Source organism: Schistocerca serialis, chromosome 5, assembly GCF_023864345.2.
Source record: "Schistocerca serialis cubense isolate TAMUIC-IGC-003099 chromosome 5, iqSchSeri2.2, whole genome shotgun sequence".
In the NCBI taxonomy this organism is placed as follows: domain Eukaryota; kingdom Metazoa; phylum Arthropoda; class Insecta; order Orthoptera; family Acrididae; genus Schistocerca; species Schistocerca serialis.
In genome coordinates, this window is record NC_064642.1 from 515,314,734 (window position 1) to 515,331,467 (window position 16,734).

Below are 16,734 nucleotides of genomic sequence, written 5' to 3' on the forward strand. Positions count from 1 at the left end.
ATGACCTCGCCGTTTGGTATCTTCTCCCAAACAACCCAACCCAGCACATTCCAGGGTATGTCATCTTCTTTTATTGTCCCCTGTCCTCTTCGCCTCCATGACAGTATTGGATTTATCTGCACCCAATATCCAGCACAGTACCAGTCCCTTGCGGTGGGGACTTCATGTACCCATTTGGTGGTAGCCCCCTGACAGCACAGGGATCGCACTGCTGATGCCTGAGCTGCAAACTCCCCATGTATACCAAGCAGTAGATGACGGTCTTCCTGGGGCATCAGAACTCCAAGCAACGGCCATCATACCAGGTAGTCTTTGCTGTGACTGGGTGATGCCTGTTGGGAGAGCCCCTGATTGGAGTGGGTGGCATCAGGGCTGATGACCCACAATGAAGAGGACTGTCATTTCTTGGTTGTGACCGTACTGCGCCAGGAGGGCAAGATCGAGTACAATGCTGACAGATATGACCCTAAATCGCTTCCCTCTCTCGCTACACCATGGGAGGAACGTAGGGCTACAGAAAGAGTGTGATATTCGCTTCAGTATTTAGTCTGTAGCAGAATGGATGGGGACTCCATTCTACCTATGAAGCCTCAGTTTTTTGTTGAACACCTGGAGGATAAGTTTGGGGAAGTGACAGCGCTGTCCAAGATGAGAAGCAGTGTACTCTTGATTCAGACAGCATCCCAGCCCAATCCTAAGCGTTACTCGTTTGTGACCAGCTGGGTGATTTTCCGTTTCTGTCACTCTGCACAAAAGTCACAACATGGTCCAGGGGATTATTTTCCATTGCGACCTCTCCTTGCATTCTGACGAGTTCTGCGCCAATCTAGAACGGCAGAGTGCTCATTTCATCTTGCACGTTTACAGGGAACCCAAAGACAACAGGGTTGCTACTGGTGCCTTCATCTTGGACCTTGAGGGTGATCCATTGCCCGGAAAGGTCAAGGTGATGGTTTACCGCTGTGACATTAAACTATACGTCCCTCCCACTATGCACTGCTTTAACGGCTGGAAATTTGGGCTCATGTCTTCCTGCTGCACTTCCAGCGCCACATGTCGAGACTGCAGACATCCACTGCATCCAGATACTGAATGTGCGCCTCTCAATTGTATCAACTGTGGAGAGCAGCACTCCCCCTGTTCGCCAGATTGCACATTACTCCAAAATGAGCGGAAAATAGAGTACAAGACCCTGGACCAGATGACTTATCAATAGGCAAAACGTAAATTTGAATGGTTACACCCTGTTCGGTTGATGTCCACATATGCTGCAGCTACATCACCATTGTCATCACAAGTACCAGTCATACAACACTCTGTGCCACGAACTGTGGGTCCTCCAGGTCTCCAGAATACATCTGCCCCCTTGCTGGTAGGGGGAAAATCTTCTATTGCTCCCAGTGTACCTACTTCGGGAGCAAGGCTCCCCAAACGCATGGGACATTTGTCCCCTCCCCCAGCCCGAGAAGCAACAGCCTCCTCTGGCTCCTGTCACGTGGAAGGGGTCCCTTGTGACCCCCCCCCCTCCCCCAATGTGATAGCGAACATTCGCTAGTGGCTAAAGAAGCCAAAAGCTGCTTCATGGCCTTTCTCTGTGTCTGAAGCTACTTCAGAGAAGTCCTCCCAGTAAGACCCTAAAGAGAAGCAAGAGGGCAAGCAAAGAAGTCTGCTAAGAAAAAGGACCCTCTGATGGTCCGAACACCATCACTCCCTATCAATTCTGCACTTGTGGATGAGGTGGAGATCTCAGTGTCCCCTGAGAACCTGGATCTCACTGATGCCTCATCCTCAATGGGAATGGATAAAAATACTCGATCGGTGGCAGCAGGCGACCCTGAAGTGTAACCCACCTCCTTGAAGCTACAGGGGATATTGCAAGAACCGTAGCGAATATAATAGTGTGTCAGGTGGAGTTTGCATTTGTCCTGAACTCGGTATTTAGTGAACCTGTGCGGCCTCCCAACTTCCTTGAAGCTGGGGCTGTAAGGATAAGGACGACACAGGAAATAACGGTCTGCGACGTATATCTATCTCCAGATGGTGCGGTACCCCTGAACGTATTGGCTGAAATGATTAATCAATTTTAAAGCCCATAACCCTACGTGGGGTAGTGCCATGCTTACTGGCCATGGCAGTGACGTCGAAAATTTACTGTCCCAACTCGACCTCTGCCTCTTAAATACTGGGGCTGCCACACATTTCAGTGTGGCACATGCTAGTTACTCGGCCATTGATTTATCAATTTGGAGCCCCGGACTTCTCCCATCTATCCACTGGAGAGCACATGACGACCTGTGTGATAGTGACCACTTCCCCATCGTGCTGTCACTCCCCCAATGTCATACCCACGGACACCTACCCAGATGGGCTTTAAACAAGGCAGACATGATAGCCTTCACCTCTACTGTCACCGTTGAATCTCCCCTAAGTGGTGCCATCGATGTTGATTGAACATGTCACACCAGCGATAATTTCTGCGGCGGAAAACGCGATCCCTCGCTGTCTAGGGTGCCCCCGGCGAAAGACAGCCCTTGGTGGTCGCCGGAAGTCGCTGTGGCAATTTAAGAGCGGCACCCTTCCCTAGAGCACCTAATAACCTTTAAGAGGCTCCGTGCTCGCGTTCGCCAGCGTATAAAAAGACGGAAACAGGCGTGTTGGAAGAAGTACGTCTCGACCATTGTGTGCCATGTGTCACCTTCTCAAGTCCAGACGAAGATCAGACATGTTTGTGGGTACCAGAACCCGACACGTGTTACTGGCATTAACATCAATGGCGTGTTATCAACCGATGCAAACACAATTGCCGAGCTCTTTGCTGAGGACTACGCTCGAGCCTCCGCTTCAGAGAATTATCCTCCAGCATTTCGCACACTCAAACAGCGGATGGAAAGGAAAGCACTCTCGATCACTGAACGTCACAATGAACCCTATAATACTCCATTTACAGAGGGGGAGCTCCTCAGCGTCGTTGCACATTGCCCCGACACAGCTACTGGGGCAGATCGGATCCACAGCCAGATGATCAAACATCTCTCGTCTGACAACACGCGATATCTCCTCGTCATCTTCTACTGGATCTGGTGCGATGGGGTCTTTCCATCACAATGGCGGGAGAGGACCATCACCCTGGTGCTAAAACTCGGTAAAAATCCGCTTGATGTGGATAGCTATCGGCCCATCAGCTTCACCAACGTTCTCTGTAAGCTGCTGGAACGTATGGTGTGTCGGCGGTTGGGCTGGGTCCTGGAGTCACGTGGCCTACTGGCTCCATGCTAGGGTGGTTCCTCGGCACGGTCGCTCGATCACTGATAATCTTGTCTCCCTCGAGTCTGATATCCGAACAGCGTTTTCCAGACGCCAACACCTGGTTGCCGTCTTTTTTTATTGAAGTAAAGCATACGACACGACCTAGCAACATGATATCCTTGCCATATTGTATGAGTGGAGTCGCCGAGGCCATGCTCCCCGGTTTTATCCCAAACGTCATGTCGCTCCATACTTTCCGGGTCGAAGTTGGTGCCTCCCATAGTTCCATCGATGTCCAGGAGGCTCTGTATTGAGGGTCTCTATTTTTAGTGGCCATTAACAGTGCAGCAGCAGCTGTCGGGCCCTACGTCTCACCTTATGTTTGCAGACAACTTCTGCATTTCGTACTGCTGCCCCATTACTGGTGTTGCTGAGCGTCGCCTACAGGGGCCATCCACAAGTAGTAGTCATGGGCTGTAGAGCATGGCTTCCAGATTTCCGCCATGAAGACGTGTCTCATGCATATCCGTCAGCGTCGTACCGTTCATCCGGAACCAGCACTTTACCTTAATTAGGATCCACTCACCGCAATGGAGACATCGATTCTTAGGTCTGATTTTCGACGCTCGTTTGACTTGGCTTCCTCATCTTCGTCAGCTTAAACGGAAGTGTTGGCAGCACCTCAACGCCTTTCGCTGCTTGAGCAACACCAACTGGCGTGCAGCTCGCTCAACGCTGCTGCAGCACTGCAGAGCCCTTGTTCATTCCCGCCTTGACTATGGGATTGTGATTTATGGTTCGGCGGCGCTCTCAGCATTGCGTCTGCTCGACCCATTGCGACAAGAGCTTATAGGACGAGTCCGGTAACAAGCGTACTGGTGGAGGCTGGAGTCCCTGCATTGAAGATCAGATGTGCACAACTACTCGCCAGTTACGTTGCACACATTCATAGCGCTCCTGGACATAATAATTACCGTCTTCTTTCCCCAACCACGGCGGTTCACCTCCTGCATAGGCGGCCCAGGTCAGGGCTAAGATCTGCGGTTCGCGTGCGATCGCTTCTGTCTGGAGTCCTTCCCTTGACCATCTTTCCTCGAGGTCCATTCACGTACACGTCCGTGTAGACGTAGGCCGAAGCCCTAAGGACTCTGTTAACTCTTCGGCTTTCTGCTGTCACTTCGTCTTGATTCTTGAAGTGTTCCGGGGCTCTGAAGTGGTTTACACCGACGGCTCGATAGCTGATGGTGTGGTTTTCTTGTCATGTTTTGACCACTGTAGTATTTGTTGTCCTTCTTTCTTCTGGTTCTTCCTTTCTCCTGTTATCGTACAGTACGTCGTCTTTGTTTTCTTCTTTGCCTTAGGTAATTGTTCTACTGGGAACAAGGGACCGATGACCTTGGTTTGGTCTCTTCCCCCTCCCCCTTTAAACCAACCAACCCCGTGATCCAGGGGCGGCAACGCTAGTTATTACACCACGAGCTGCGGACGAAAGTGTGGGGTCATCCATACGAGTAATCCGCTAAACTTCAGTTACATGATAAATCAGTTAAATCTAAAGGCTGCAAATTCAACTAAATACCTAGGAATTACAATTACGAACAACTGAAATTGGAAAGAAGACACAGAAAATGTTGTGGGGTAGGCAAACCAAAGACTTGTCTTAATTGACAGGACACTCACACGCAACAGATCTATTGAAGATACTGCCTATACTACACTTGTCCATCCTCTTTTGGAGTACTGCTGCTCGGTGTGGGATCCTTACAGGAAAAGGTTAAGGGAATACATCAAGGAAGTAGAAAGAGCAGGACGTTTTGTATTCTCGCGAAATAGGGAAGAGAGTGTCAGCGACATAACATAGGATTTGGGTGGACAACATTAAAACAAAAGCGTTTTTAATTGCGGAGCAATCTTCTCACGAGATTTGAATCACTAACATTCTCCTCCGAATTCGAAAGTATTTCGTTGACGCCGACCTTCAATGTGGAGAAACGATTATCATAACAAAACAAGGGAAATAATAATTCACACGGAAAGATACAGGTGTTCGTTTTTTTCCACGCGCTGTTAAGAGAGTGGAATGATTGCGAAAGTGGTTCGATGAACCCTCTGCCAGGCACATAATGTGATTCGTGGAATGACCATTTAGATGCAGATGTACATGTTACTTCTCTAAATGACAATTTCTATATTTTCCACACTTGCAAGTATATTCATGGTGAACAATTACACATTATTCACGCTGTACTTGATCCTGTCTGTAGATCGCATTACTTTGTGTGTTGCAGACACGATAACTGCGATAAACCCGTTCGTCGGCAGGATCCCGCAGCAGCAGCGGGAGGCCTTCTTACAGGACTGCGTGGCAGAGGCCTACAGTAACGGCACGATACGCGCTGACACTCTGCCGGGCGGCACCGTCTACTCCTTCCCGTACAGCGCCATGTTCGCCCACGCAGTCAAGGTCTGAGCTTGGTGGCTTCTGCAGTCGTGATCTCCGATGATTCGCAAAGCTCGCATTTTACTCTATTTTCCTCGTATCGTCTGTGTGCGCAACGTTCTCGTTAAATCCATGCCACTTCGCGACCACTGTTCTTCATGTGTGTTTATGGAATACTATCTCAACTCATTCTTGACAAGAATACTTCAACACTTGCCTAGCGTTATTCAAAAGCCAGTCTCTCACAAAAACTAGTATACATGAGAGAATAGCAGAATTATACTATGATTGAAAATATGAGTTGAGGATTGGCCCAAAATTCTATTCCTCCGGCATATACTCCAGAAACAACTTTCACGACGAACGCTCAGGATTTCTTCACTGCCATGAAGCAATCGTCAATAGTGGTTTAACATTGCCTTGTCGGATCTTGGTGGTGGTGGTGGTGGTGGTGGTGGTGGTGGTGGTGGTGGTGTGTGTGTGCCGAATGTAGGAAGGTAGTGCTCCTGAGTAACAGACAAGAAATAAACATTGTTTACGTAAGGATAGGTGTTATGAAAGTAACTTGGTTAAAAAGCCTGTAACGTAAATTGGTAGCTTTTAATAATTGGTAACTTTTAATTACAGGCAGTATTTAAAAATGATTTTTTTATCACTAGAAACAGTAAACTATGATGCAACCGGGCAATCCATTATTTCGTGTGTACTGTTTATAATGACTTTTAACTTAAGGCTACTGAAAACGTCTCAGAGCTTGGTCTTTCAAACTGTTTTAACCTAATATTTTAATAGCCTGTTAATTGCATGTATTTATTGTATTAACTGCGAAGTGGATACAATAAATTTCTCTTCAGCTGATTTCTGAAATAATTTTCTAATGCTGACCTAATTCCCACACTCAAGTAAGCGAAAGAGTAACTTTGTCTTAGAAATAAAGTAATCATATTGTTGCTGCGTGGGATTAGCCGAGCGGTCTAAGGCGTTACAGTCACGGACTGTGCGGCTGGTCCCGGCGGAGGTTCGAGTGCTCCCTCGGACATGGGTGTGTGTATTTGTCCTTAGGATAGTTTACGTTAAGTAGTGTGTAAGCTTAGGGACTGATGACCTTATCTGTTAAGTCCCATAAGATTTCACACACATTCGAACATTTGAATCATATTGCTCTCAAAGTACGTCTGTTTGAAATTAACGTTTAAAACTAAAAAAAGAAAAGTCACACCAGCCGCACCAACGCCTCGCATTAGCCACATCCCTCTCTCTTCGTTAATTTATACTTGGTTCGGAACACGAAGTAAAAGCTTGTTGTTTACGAGAATTGCCACAGAAACAGAGGATGGACTTGGGCACGCGTTATTTTCTGTTCACAGTTCTTTTTCCTTGATTCCTCAGCTGATGCTTAACCGCATTCAGTTGCCATCAACTGTTACTGGTAGCATGAATGTTGTTTTCTTTCCTTGGTCTGCTTTCTTACTCTGTACGGACTTTTTATTTTAATTTGTAAGAACCACTCCAGTCTCATATAGTACCATTTTTATATCAACTTTCCACTCCACGATTTAAATGTGTGTGAATTCCTAAGGGACCAAACTGCTGAGGTCATCGGTCCCTAGACATACACACTACTTTAACTAACTTATGCTAAGAAACACACACACACACACACACACACACACACACACCAAGGAGGACTCTAACCACCGGCGGGAGGGGCCGCGCTCTGCAATTTAAATTTCAAAAAAATATGTCTGTGTTTTGAAAAAAGATCCGATAGGGCAGGTTTAAGAGCCTCTGCTATGAAAACTAAATTTTTATTCGACGTAAGAAATGCAACGAAATTTATATGAAAGACGGTGGTGAAATAGAGTTTAAAGAGTTAGAGGAAAGATAATTCGAAACAATGTGTCGGAAAAAATCTTCCATTCATGAGAAGATTCGAAAAATAGGATATGCGTCTGAAATTACAACTAATCTACAGGGTGATTCAAAAAGAATACCACACCTTTAAAAATGTGTATTTAATGAAAGAAACATAATATAACCTTCTGTTATACATCATTGCAAAGAGTATTTAAAAAGGTTTTTTTCACTCAAAAACAAGTTCAGAGATGTTCAATATGGCCCCCTCCAGACACTCGAGCAATATCAACCCGATACTCCAACTCGTTCCACACTCTCTGTCGCATATCAGGCGTAACGGTTTGGATAGCTGCTGTTATTTCTCGTTTCAAATCATCAATGGTGGCTGGGAGAGGTGGCCGAAACACCATATCCTTAACATACCCCCGTAAGAAAAAATCGCAGGGGGTAAGATCAGGGCTTCTTGGAGGCCAGTGATGAAGTGCTCTGTCACGGGCTGCCTGGCGGCCGATCCATTGCCTTGGGTAGTTGACGTTCAGGTTTCATAACTAACCTTTTTCGTAGGACTCTCCATACAGTTGATTGTGGAATTTGCAGCTCTCTGCTAGCTCTGCGAGTCGATTTTCCTGGGCTGCGAACAAATGCTTGCTGGATGCGTGCTACATTTTCATCACTCGTTCTCGGCCGTCCAGAACTTTTCCCTTTGCACAAACACCCATTCTCTGTAAACTGTTTATACCAACGTTTAATACACCACCTATCAGGAGGTTTAACACCATACTTCGTTCGAAATGCACGCTGAACAACTGTCGTCGATTCACTTCTGCCGTACTCAATAACACAAAAAGCTTTCTGTTGAGCGGTCGCCATCTTAGCATCAACTGACGCTGACGCCTAGTCAACAGCGCCTCAAGCGAACAAATGTACAACTAAATGAAACTTTATAGCTCCCTTAATTCGCCGACAGATAGTGCTTAGCTCTGCCTTTTGTCGTTGCAGAGTTTTAGATTCCTAAAATTGCGGTATTCTTTTTGAATCACGCTGTACATAAACGCACGCGCGTTTGTTTGTTTGTCGGTTTTCATCTACTCGAAAACCACGGCACAGATTACAACTAAAGTTGCTGCACTTATCCATTACTATCAGACAACAATCGCTATGGGGTAAGAACCACCAACCTATCATACTTCAGGAGATATGGCGTCATAAAAACAGAAGCGTGAAAAAATGTTGCATCGTGTATGGAATTTTCATTTGTTCTTTACTGCTAAGACAGCCCTACAATCGAGTTCAGCTACAGAAATGCCTGACACCTGGCAGCACTTTCGAGTTCAGAGCGATGGAGAGGCGTTGCCACAGGCGCTTATGAAATAGCGCTGTAGATACGTGAAGCAGCTGCACCCAGCATACAGCAACTGTACGTTTCTAATATAAAACGCCACCCGGGGACTGGGTCTTTGTGTTGTTGGGGAAGTGGCGAGAATGGACAGTGAAGAGACGGGGAATCTGTACGGGTGCTGATAACTGCGCAGTTGAGCGCCCCGCAAACCAATCATCATCAGCATCATTTAGTTCAAAAATTGGGAAAATGGATACTCCCGCAATGCCGTGTTTGTCAGCTAGTACACTTCTGGCCATTAAAATTGCTACACCACGAAGATGACGTGCTACAGACGCGAAATTTAACCGACAGGAAGAAGATGCTGTGATATGCAAGTGATTAGCTTTTCAGAGCATTCACACAAGGTTGGCGCCGGTGGCGACCCTTACAACGTGCTGACATGAGGAAAGTTTCCAACCGAATTCTCATACACAAACAGCAGTTGACCGGCGTTGCCTAGAGAAACGTTGTTGTGATGCCTCGTGTAAGGAGGAGGAGTGCGTACCATCACATTTCCGATTTAGATAAAGGTCGGATTGTAGCCTATCGCGATTGCGGTTTATCGTATCGCGACATTGCTGCTCGCGTTGGTCGAGATCCAATGACTGTTAGCAGAATATGGAATCGGTGGGTTCAAGAGGGTAATACGGAACGCCGTGTTGGATCCCAACGGCTTCCTATCACTAGCAGTCGAGATGACAGGCATCTTATCCGCATGACTGTAACGGATCGTAAAACCACGTCTCGATCCCTGAGTCAACAGATGGGGACGTTTGCCAGACAACAACCATCTGCACGAACAGTTCGACGACGTTTGCAGCAGCATGGACTATCTGCTCGGAGACCATGGCTGCGGTTACCCTTGACGCTGCATCACAGACAGGAGCGCCTGGGATGGTGTACTCAACGACGAACCTGGGTGCACGAATGGCAAAACGTCATTTTTTCGGATGAACCCAGGTTCTGTTTACAGCATCATGATGGTCACATCCGTGTTTGGCGACATCGCGGTGAACCCACATTTAAAGCGTGTATTCGTCATCGCCATACTGGCGTATAACGCGGCGTGATGGTATGGGGTGCCATTGGTTAAACGTCTCGGGGTGGCATTGGTTACATGTCTCGGTCACCTCTTGTTCGCATTGACGGCACATTGAACAGTGGACGTTACATTTCAGATATGTTACGACCCCTCGCTCTAATCTTCATTCGATTCCTGCGAAGCTCTGCATTTCAGCAGGATAATGCACGACCGCATGTTGCAGGTCCTGTACGGGCCTTTCTGGATACAGAAACGGTTCGACTGCTGCCCCGGCCAGCGCATTCTCCGGATCTCTCACCAATTGAAAACGTCTGGTCAATGGTGGCCGAGCAACTGGCTCGTCACAATACGCCAGTGACTACTCTTGATGAACTGTGGTATCGTGTTGAAGCTGCATGGGCAGCTGTACCTGTACGCGCCATCCAAGGTCTGTTTGACTCAATGCCTAGGCGTATCAAGGTCGTTATTACGGCCAGAGGTGGTTGTTCTGGGTACTGATTTCTCAGGATCTATGCACCCAAATGGCGAGAAAATGTAATCACATGTCAGTTCTAGTATAATATATTTGTCCAATGAATACACCGGAAGCAGCTACTAGGGTAGCAGAGTACGTGTGGCGTGCACACGGGGGTTTTTTAGGTTAGAGGGACCCCACCTTGGGCGAAACGATAAAATACCTGACGGCTTACCAGAGAGGACATTATCATCGTTGATAAAGAACGTCCGTCCTCAGAGACCAAAAACAGGAAAAGTTAACGTAATATTCGTAAACTGCAGGAGTATCCAGGGCAAGGTTCCTGAATTAGTATCTCTTATTGAAGGAAATAGTGCGCATATAGTATTAGGAACGGAAAGTTGGTTAAAACCGGAAGTGAACAGTAACGAAATCCTAGACACAGAATGGAATATATACCGCAAGGATAGGATAAACGCCAATGGTGGAGGAGTATTTATAGCAGTAAAGAATTCAATAATATCCAGTGAAGTTATTAGCGAATGCGAATGTGAAATAATCTGGGTTAAGTTAAGTATCAAAGGTGGGTCAGATATGATAGTCGGATGCTTCTATAGACCACCTCCATCAGCAACCGTAGTAGTTGAGCGCCTCAGAGAGAACCTGCAGAACGTCGTGAAGAAGTTTCGTGATCATACTATTGTAATAGGGGGAGACTTCAATCTACCAGGTATAGAATGGGATAGTCACACAATCAGAACTGGAGCCAGGGACAGAGACTCTTGTGACATTATCCTGACTGCCTTGTCCGAGAATTACTTCGAGCAGATAGTTAGAGAACCAACTCGTGAAGCTAACGTTTTAGACCACATAGCAACAAATAGACCGGAACTTTTCGACTCCGTGAATGTAGAAGAGGGTATCAGTGATCATAAGTCAGTGGTTGCATCAATGACTACAAGTGTAATAAGAAATGCCAAGAAAGGAAGGAAAATATATTTGCTTAACAAGAGTGATAGGGCACAAATCGCAGAATATCTGAGTGACCACCATCAAACGTTCATTTCTGAGGAAGAGGATGTGGAACAAAAATGGAAAAAATTCAGAAACATCGTCCAGTACGCCTTAGATAAGTTCGTACCGACTAAGGTCCAAAGCGAGGGGAAAGATCCACCGTGGTATAACAATCATGTACGAAAGGTACTACGGAAACAAAGAAAGCTTCATCATAGGTTTAAGAGTAGTCGAATCATAGCTGATAAGGAAAAGCTGAACGAAGCGAAAAAGAGCGTAAAGAGAGCAATGAGAGAAGCATTCAACGAATTCGAACATAAAACATTGGCAAACAATCTAAACAAGAACCCTAAAAAGTTTTGGTCATATGTAAAATCGGTAAGCGGATCTAAATCCCCTATTCAGTCACTCGTTGACCACGATGGCACCGAAACAGAGGACGACCGAAGAAAGGCAGAAATACTGAATTCAGTGTTCCGAAACTGTTTCACTGCGGAAAATCGTAACACGGTCCCTGACTTCAGCCGTCGCACGGACGCCAAAATGGAAAATATTGAAATGAACGATATCGGAATTGAAAAACAACTGCTATCACTTAGTAGCGGAAAAGCATCCGGACCAGACGAGATACCCTTAAGATTCTACAGTGATTATGCTAAAGAACTTGCCCCCTTTCTATCAGCAATTTATCGTAGATCGCTGGAAGAACGTAAAGTACCTAGCGACTGGAAGAAAGCGCAGGTCGTTCCCATTTTCAAGAAGGGTCATAAATCAGAAGCGAATAATTATAGGCCTATTTCGCTTACGTCAATCTGTTGTAGAATAATGGAACATGTTTTGTGTTCTCGTATTATGACGTTCTTAGATAATACAAATCTCCTTCATCATAACCAACATGGATTCCGCAAACAAAGATCATGTGAAACTCAGCTCGCCCTATTTGCCCAAGAAATTCACAGTGCCGTAGACACTGGCGAGCAGATTGATGCCGTATTCCTGGACTTCAGGAAGGCATTTGATACGGTTCCGCACTTACGTTTAGTGAAAAAAATACGAGCTTACGGAATATCGGACCAGGTTTGTGATTGGATTCAGGATTTCCTAGAAGAAAGAACACAACATGTCATTCTTAACGGTTCAAAATCTGCAGATGTAGAGGTAATTTCGGGAGTACCGCAGGGAAGCGTGATAGGACCTTTATTGTTTACAATATACATAAATGACTTAGTTGACAACATCGGTAGCTCCGTGAGGCTATTTGCAGATGACGCGGTTGTGTACAAGAAAGTAACAACATCAGAAGACTCGTACGTACTCCAGGAGGACCTGCAGAGGATTAATGCATGGTGCGACAGCTGGCAGCTTTCCCTAAACGTAGATAAATGTAATATAATGCGCATACATAGGGGCAGAAATCCATTCCAGTACGATTATGCCATAGGTGGTAAATCATTGGAAGCGGTAACGACCGTAAAATACTTAGGAGTTACTATCCGGAGCGATCTGAAGTGGAATGATCACATAAAACAAATAGTGGGAAAAGCAGGCGCCAGGTTGAGATTCATAGGAAGAATTCTAAGAAAATGTGACTCATCGACGAAAGAAGTAGCTTACAAAACGCTTGTTCGTCCGATTCTTGAGTATTGCTCATCAGTATGGGACCCTTACCAGGTTGGATTAATAGAAGAGATAGACATGATCCAGCGAAAAGCAGCGCGATTCGTCATGGGGACATTTAGTCAGCGCGAGAGCGTTACGGAGATGCTGAACAAGCTCCAGTGGCGGACACTTCAAGAAAGGCGTTACGCAATACGGAGAGGTTTATTATCGAAATTACGAGAGAGCACATTCCGGGAAGAGATGGGCAACATATTACTACCGCCCACATATATCTCGCGTAATGATCACAACGAAAAGATCCGAGAAATTAGAGCAAATACGGAGACTTACAAGCAGTCGTTCTTCCCACGCACAATTCGTGAATGGAACAGGGAAGGGGGGATCAGATAGTGGTACAATAAGTACCCTCCGCCACACACCGTAAGGTGGCTCGCGGAGTATAGATGTAGATGTAGATGTACCCGTTTATCATCTGCATTTCTTCTTGGTGTAGCAGTTTTAATAGTCAGTACTGTATTTTCAGTAAAAACACTGAGGGAAAAAGAAAAAATCGCATAACACAATATTGTAGACAGAATACGTCTATCGAAGTGCATACATAGCATTGAATTATAAATTAGAGAAACAGGTAATAGAACACAAGAATTCGGGTAATTTCTCGTCCAAAAGGCACAGACTCCTGCAAATAATAGTAGGGTAATGATTTCTTGACATTTGCGTAGAACGACTAGCAATAGGTTAACAAAACAGACCTTCAGGTATTCCCGGAGAAGTAATTAACAAGCAGCTCCAGCTTAGAAATCAAAAATTTAGAAACAGACATAGCATCAAAGAAGTAGCATGGCAAAGAAATATTTACGAAAGGGAGTTAACCTTACCAGGTTTCCTTAATAGACGAAATGGAAAAAAAGTGTGGAGTACGCATGTTGACCAAAAATGTGAAGCGCCCAGAAGACAGGCAGAGGTCAGTGTAACGTCGTATACGCACACATTATCGGCGGCTACGCAAGTTACTACTAGCAATTACTCAGATAGGCAGAACGGCCACCGCATTGCGTTCGCTCTTACTGTATGCACTGTAGAGTCCATGTTCAACGAATATTTTTTGTTGATTTGATCGATACCAACACCTCTCAAAATGTGGACAGCAAAGAGCTTGCAGTAGAAGAAACTAGTTTCACAGTTCCGGAGACGAAGTGGTCATAGCTCTTAAGGCATGCCATGTTTGCTAGAGATTTTTTGTTTCGAATTATCATTCCTGTCGTATCCCTGAATACTGAACATTTGTCCTGGGACACGTTGTACAATGCTTTACGCCTCCATGGCTGAGTGGTCATCGTGTTTGACTGCTTTCTAGAGGACTCAGGTTCTATCACCAGTATTTTCAGGCATTTCCTCTTGCCGACAGAACAGGACCGAGGTCCAAGCAGCATTGTGATGCCAGTTAAGGAGACACTGCCGTGAGAAGCAGGTGCTTAAAGGTCCGCCTGGAGAGCGATGTGCTGACCCCATGCTCCACCATGTCACTTCCAAACAACAAGGCTGTCCGTCGGCTTTGAGTTGCTGCTATAATAATAATTAACAAGTTGGCAACTTTATTTACGCACTATGTTTTAAATAGATATGATTATGATACTCAAGTACTAATGCAAAGAAACGTAATGATGCTAAAATGCTTTAAATTCTTGCTATGATTTAATCTTTAAAATTTAATAATTCTCTTCCTGTTAATATTTAATTAACTTATGTCGTTCAGATTTCGTAACGCTGACGGCGTTAAAATTTAAAATTGTTCAGTCCCTTTTTTGTTTTCTTTCAATTGTTGCGAGCCAGCGGTAGTGCAATGCTGTTCGCTTTCAAGTCTACACATTTATAAAAATCAGGTCCAGAAAACACTTTTGTGATCACGGTTGCGATTTAGACGGTATTCGCGTAATTGTACTGATAGTTATCGTTTCCGAAAGATGCAGGTTCGATTAAAGCTGTGTGCACTTTTGGGCGTATAATGAAAATATTCCCAACACGTCGCGTAACAAAGGGTAACATGTGAATCACAGCCGTGGTCAAACGAAGAAAACATATGATGACATAAATGTTCTTCGCTGTTATTCAGGATAGATTTAGTTTAAACACCGCAATTTTCAGTCTTATAGAGATCACAAGACGATATACTTTAGAGATATCTGTTTTGAATAACTTATATTTACCTTTTCTTATACAATAGGGTGATTGTCCGCAAGGGCGGCCGGAGTTCTAGGCGCTTCAGTCCGGAACCGCGCGATCGCTACGGTCGCAGGTTCGAATCCTTCCTCGAACATGGATGTGTGTGATGTCCTTAGGTTAGTTAGGTTTAATTAGTTCTAAGTTCTAGGAGGTTAATGACGTCAGATGTTAAGCCCTATAGTGCTCAGAGCCGTTTGATTGTCCGCACACATATATATCTAATCTTTTATAGCCTTCATACATTCACATTACATACATCGATTCGGAAACTTTTTTTCTCTACCGAGCAATACGCGAACAAAATCTGCCCAGACAAAATGTCTTACGTAGAATCAGTTTTCACTTAACAAACATATATAGTTTCATAGTACAAAAACTGCTAGTTTATTTCGTGCACTTGAAAGTCCTTGATTCACTGAGCACAAAAACTAAAATAATAAAATTATGATCACATTTTTAATATCGCCAGTTCTCCTTTATATCATGAAAATAAGGTTTGACGTCGTAATATTATTTTTCATCGTTGTAGCACTATAGCGTCAATGCCTGTCTCAGGCCAGAATGGCAGATCGTTGTTGTTGATGTCAGAGACCGCGGTGAGTGTTATGAACGGTAATACAGGGAAACACAGTAGACTGCTAAACATTGAAATTATCTACGGCAGACTAGAAGACGAAATGAGAAAGTTCTGTACTGCAGAAGGCTTGATTGTAGTAAGACGCCCAAAGTAATGAAGCTCTCTCACGTGCATTCGCATTAGTGACAAAATTTTCTTGAAAGACGATCTCAGCTTGTAAATAATATTGACAAAATTCTTGAAATTCTATTTCTAGTGTACATAAATGTGGTGATGTCGTGTCCCAAAACCTGAAGTTTGACACTCTTTCCCGCTTCAGCTACACTCGATAAGTAAACGAAATGTTTATTTTTGTGTGGTTAGCGCAATAATTGATTTCCGGTATTTTGTATTATGTTTCAGGTCCACCGTGTGAGTCGAGCGACGTCCTACTCGAGCAACCTGCATTCAAATCACACAGCTGGCCATTAGCCGACTGCGTGGCGCCATGGCGCCAGTCAGCGATTGCACTCGCCCAACGGCGCCCATCGGCGCTGGGCTACTGTGTCATCGGTGTAAATCGTTACGGCAGCGAAAAATTATACGGAACATTGCAACTGAAATAAAACTGCTCAGTTGCTTTTGAACTGTCTTTTTTCCTTCAAAATAACATTTTTTCACTTCAATTATGCACATCTTTGTGTAAAGAACTTTTATGAGGATAGTCATTTCACAGACGATATAGTACTGGTTTATTGCAAAGTAACCTTTAAAAAATCTATCAGCTACTTCAGTAGAAATCTTTTTCCTAAATTACAAGGGTCGTTCAATAAGTAACGCCCCCCCCCTTTTTTTTTAAAAGCCACTAATGTACATAGGCAAACGTCCTTGTTGGTGATTT

The 16,734-nt window shown here is 44.9% G+C and overlaps 1 protein-coding gene across 1 annotated transcript in view; it reads left to right on the plus strand.

The window, feature by feature from the left end:
• LOC126481656 (juvenile hormone acid O-methyltransferase-like) overlaps positions 1-16,480 on the plus strand; it is a 127,003-nt gene extending 110,523 nt beyond the window's left edge. Inside the window, exons 5-6 of the mRNA XM_050105574.1 lie at positions 5,535-5,710; positions 16,257-16,480. Of these exons, the coding sequence (XP_049961531.1) occupies positions 5,535-5,710; positions 16,257-16,325 (245 nt within the window). The 3' untranslated portion in view covers positions 16,326-16,480. The remainder of the gene's footprint in view (positions 1-5,534; positions 5,711-16,256) is intronic.
• The last annotated feature ends 254 nt before the right edge of the window (positions 16,481-16,734 follow it).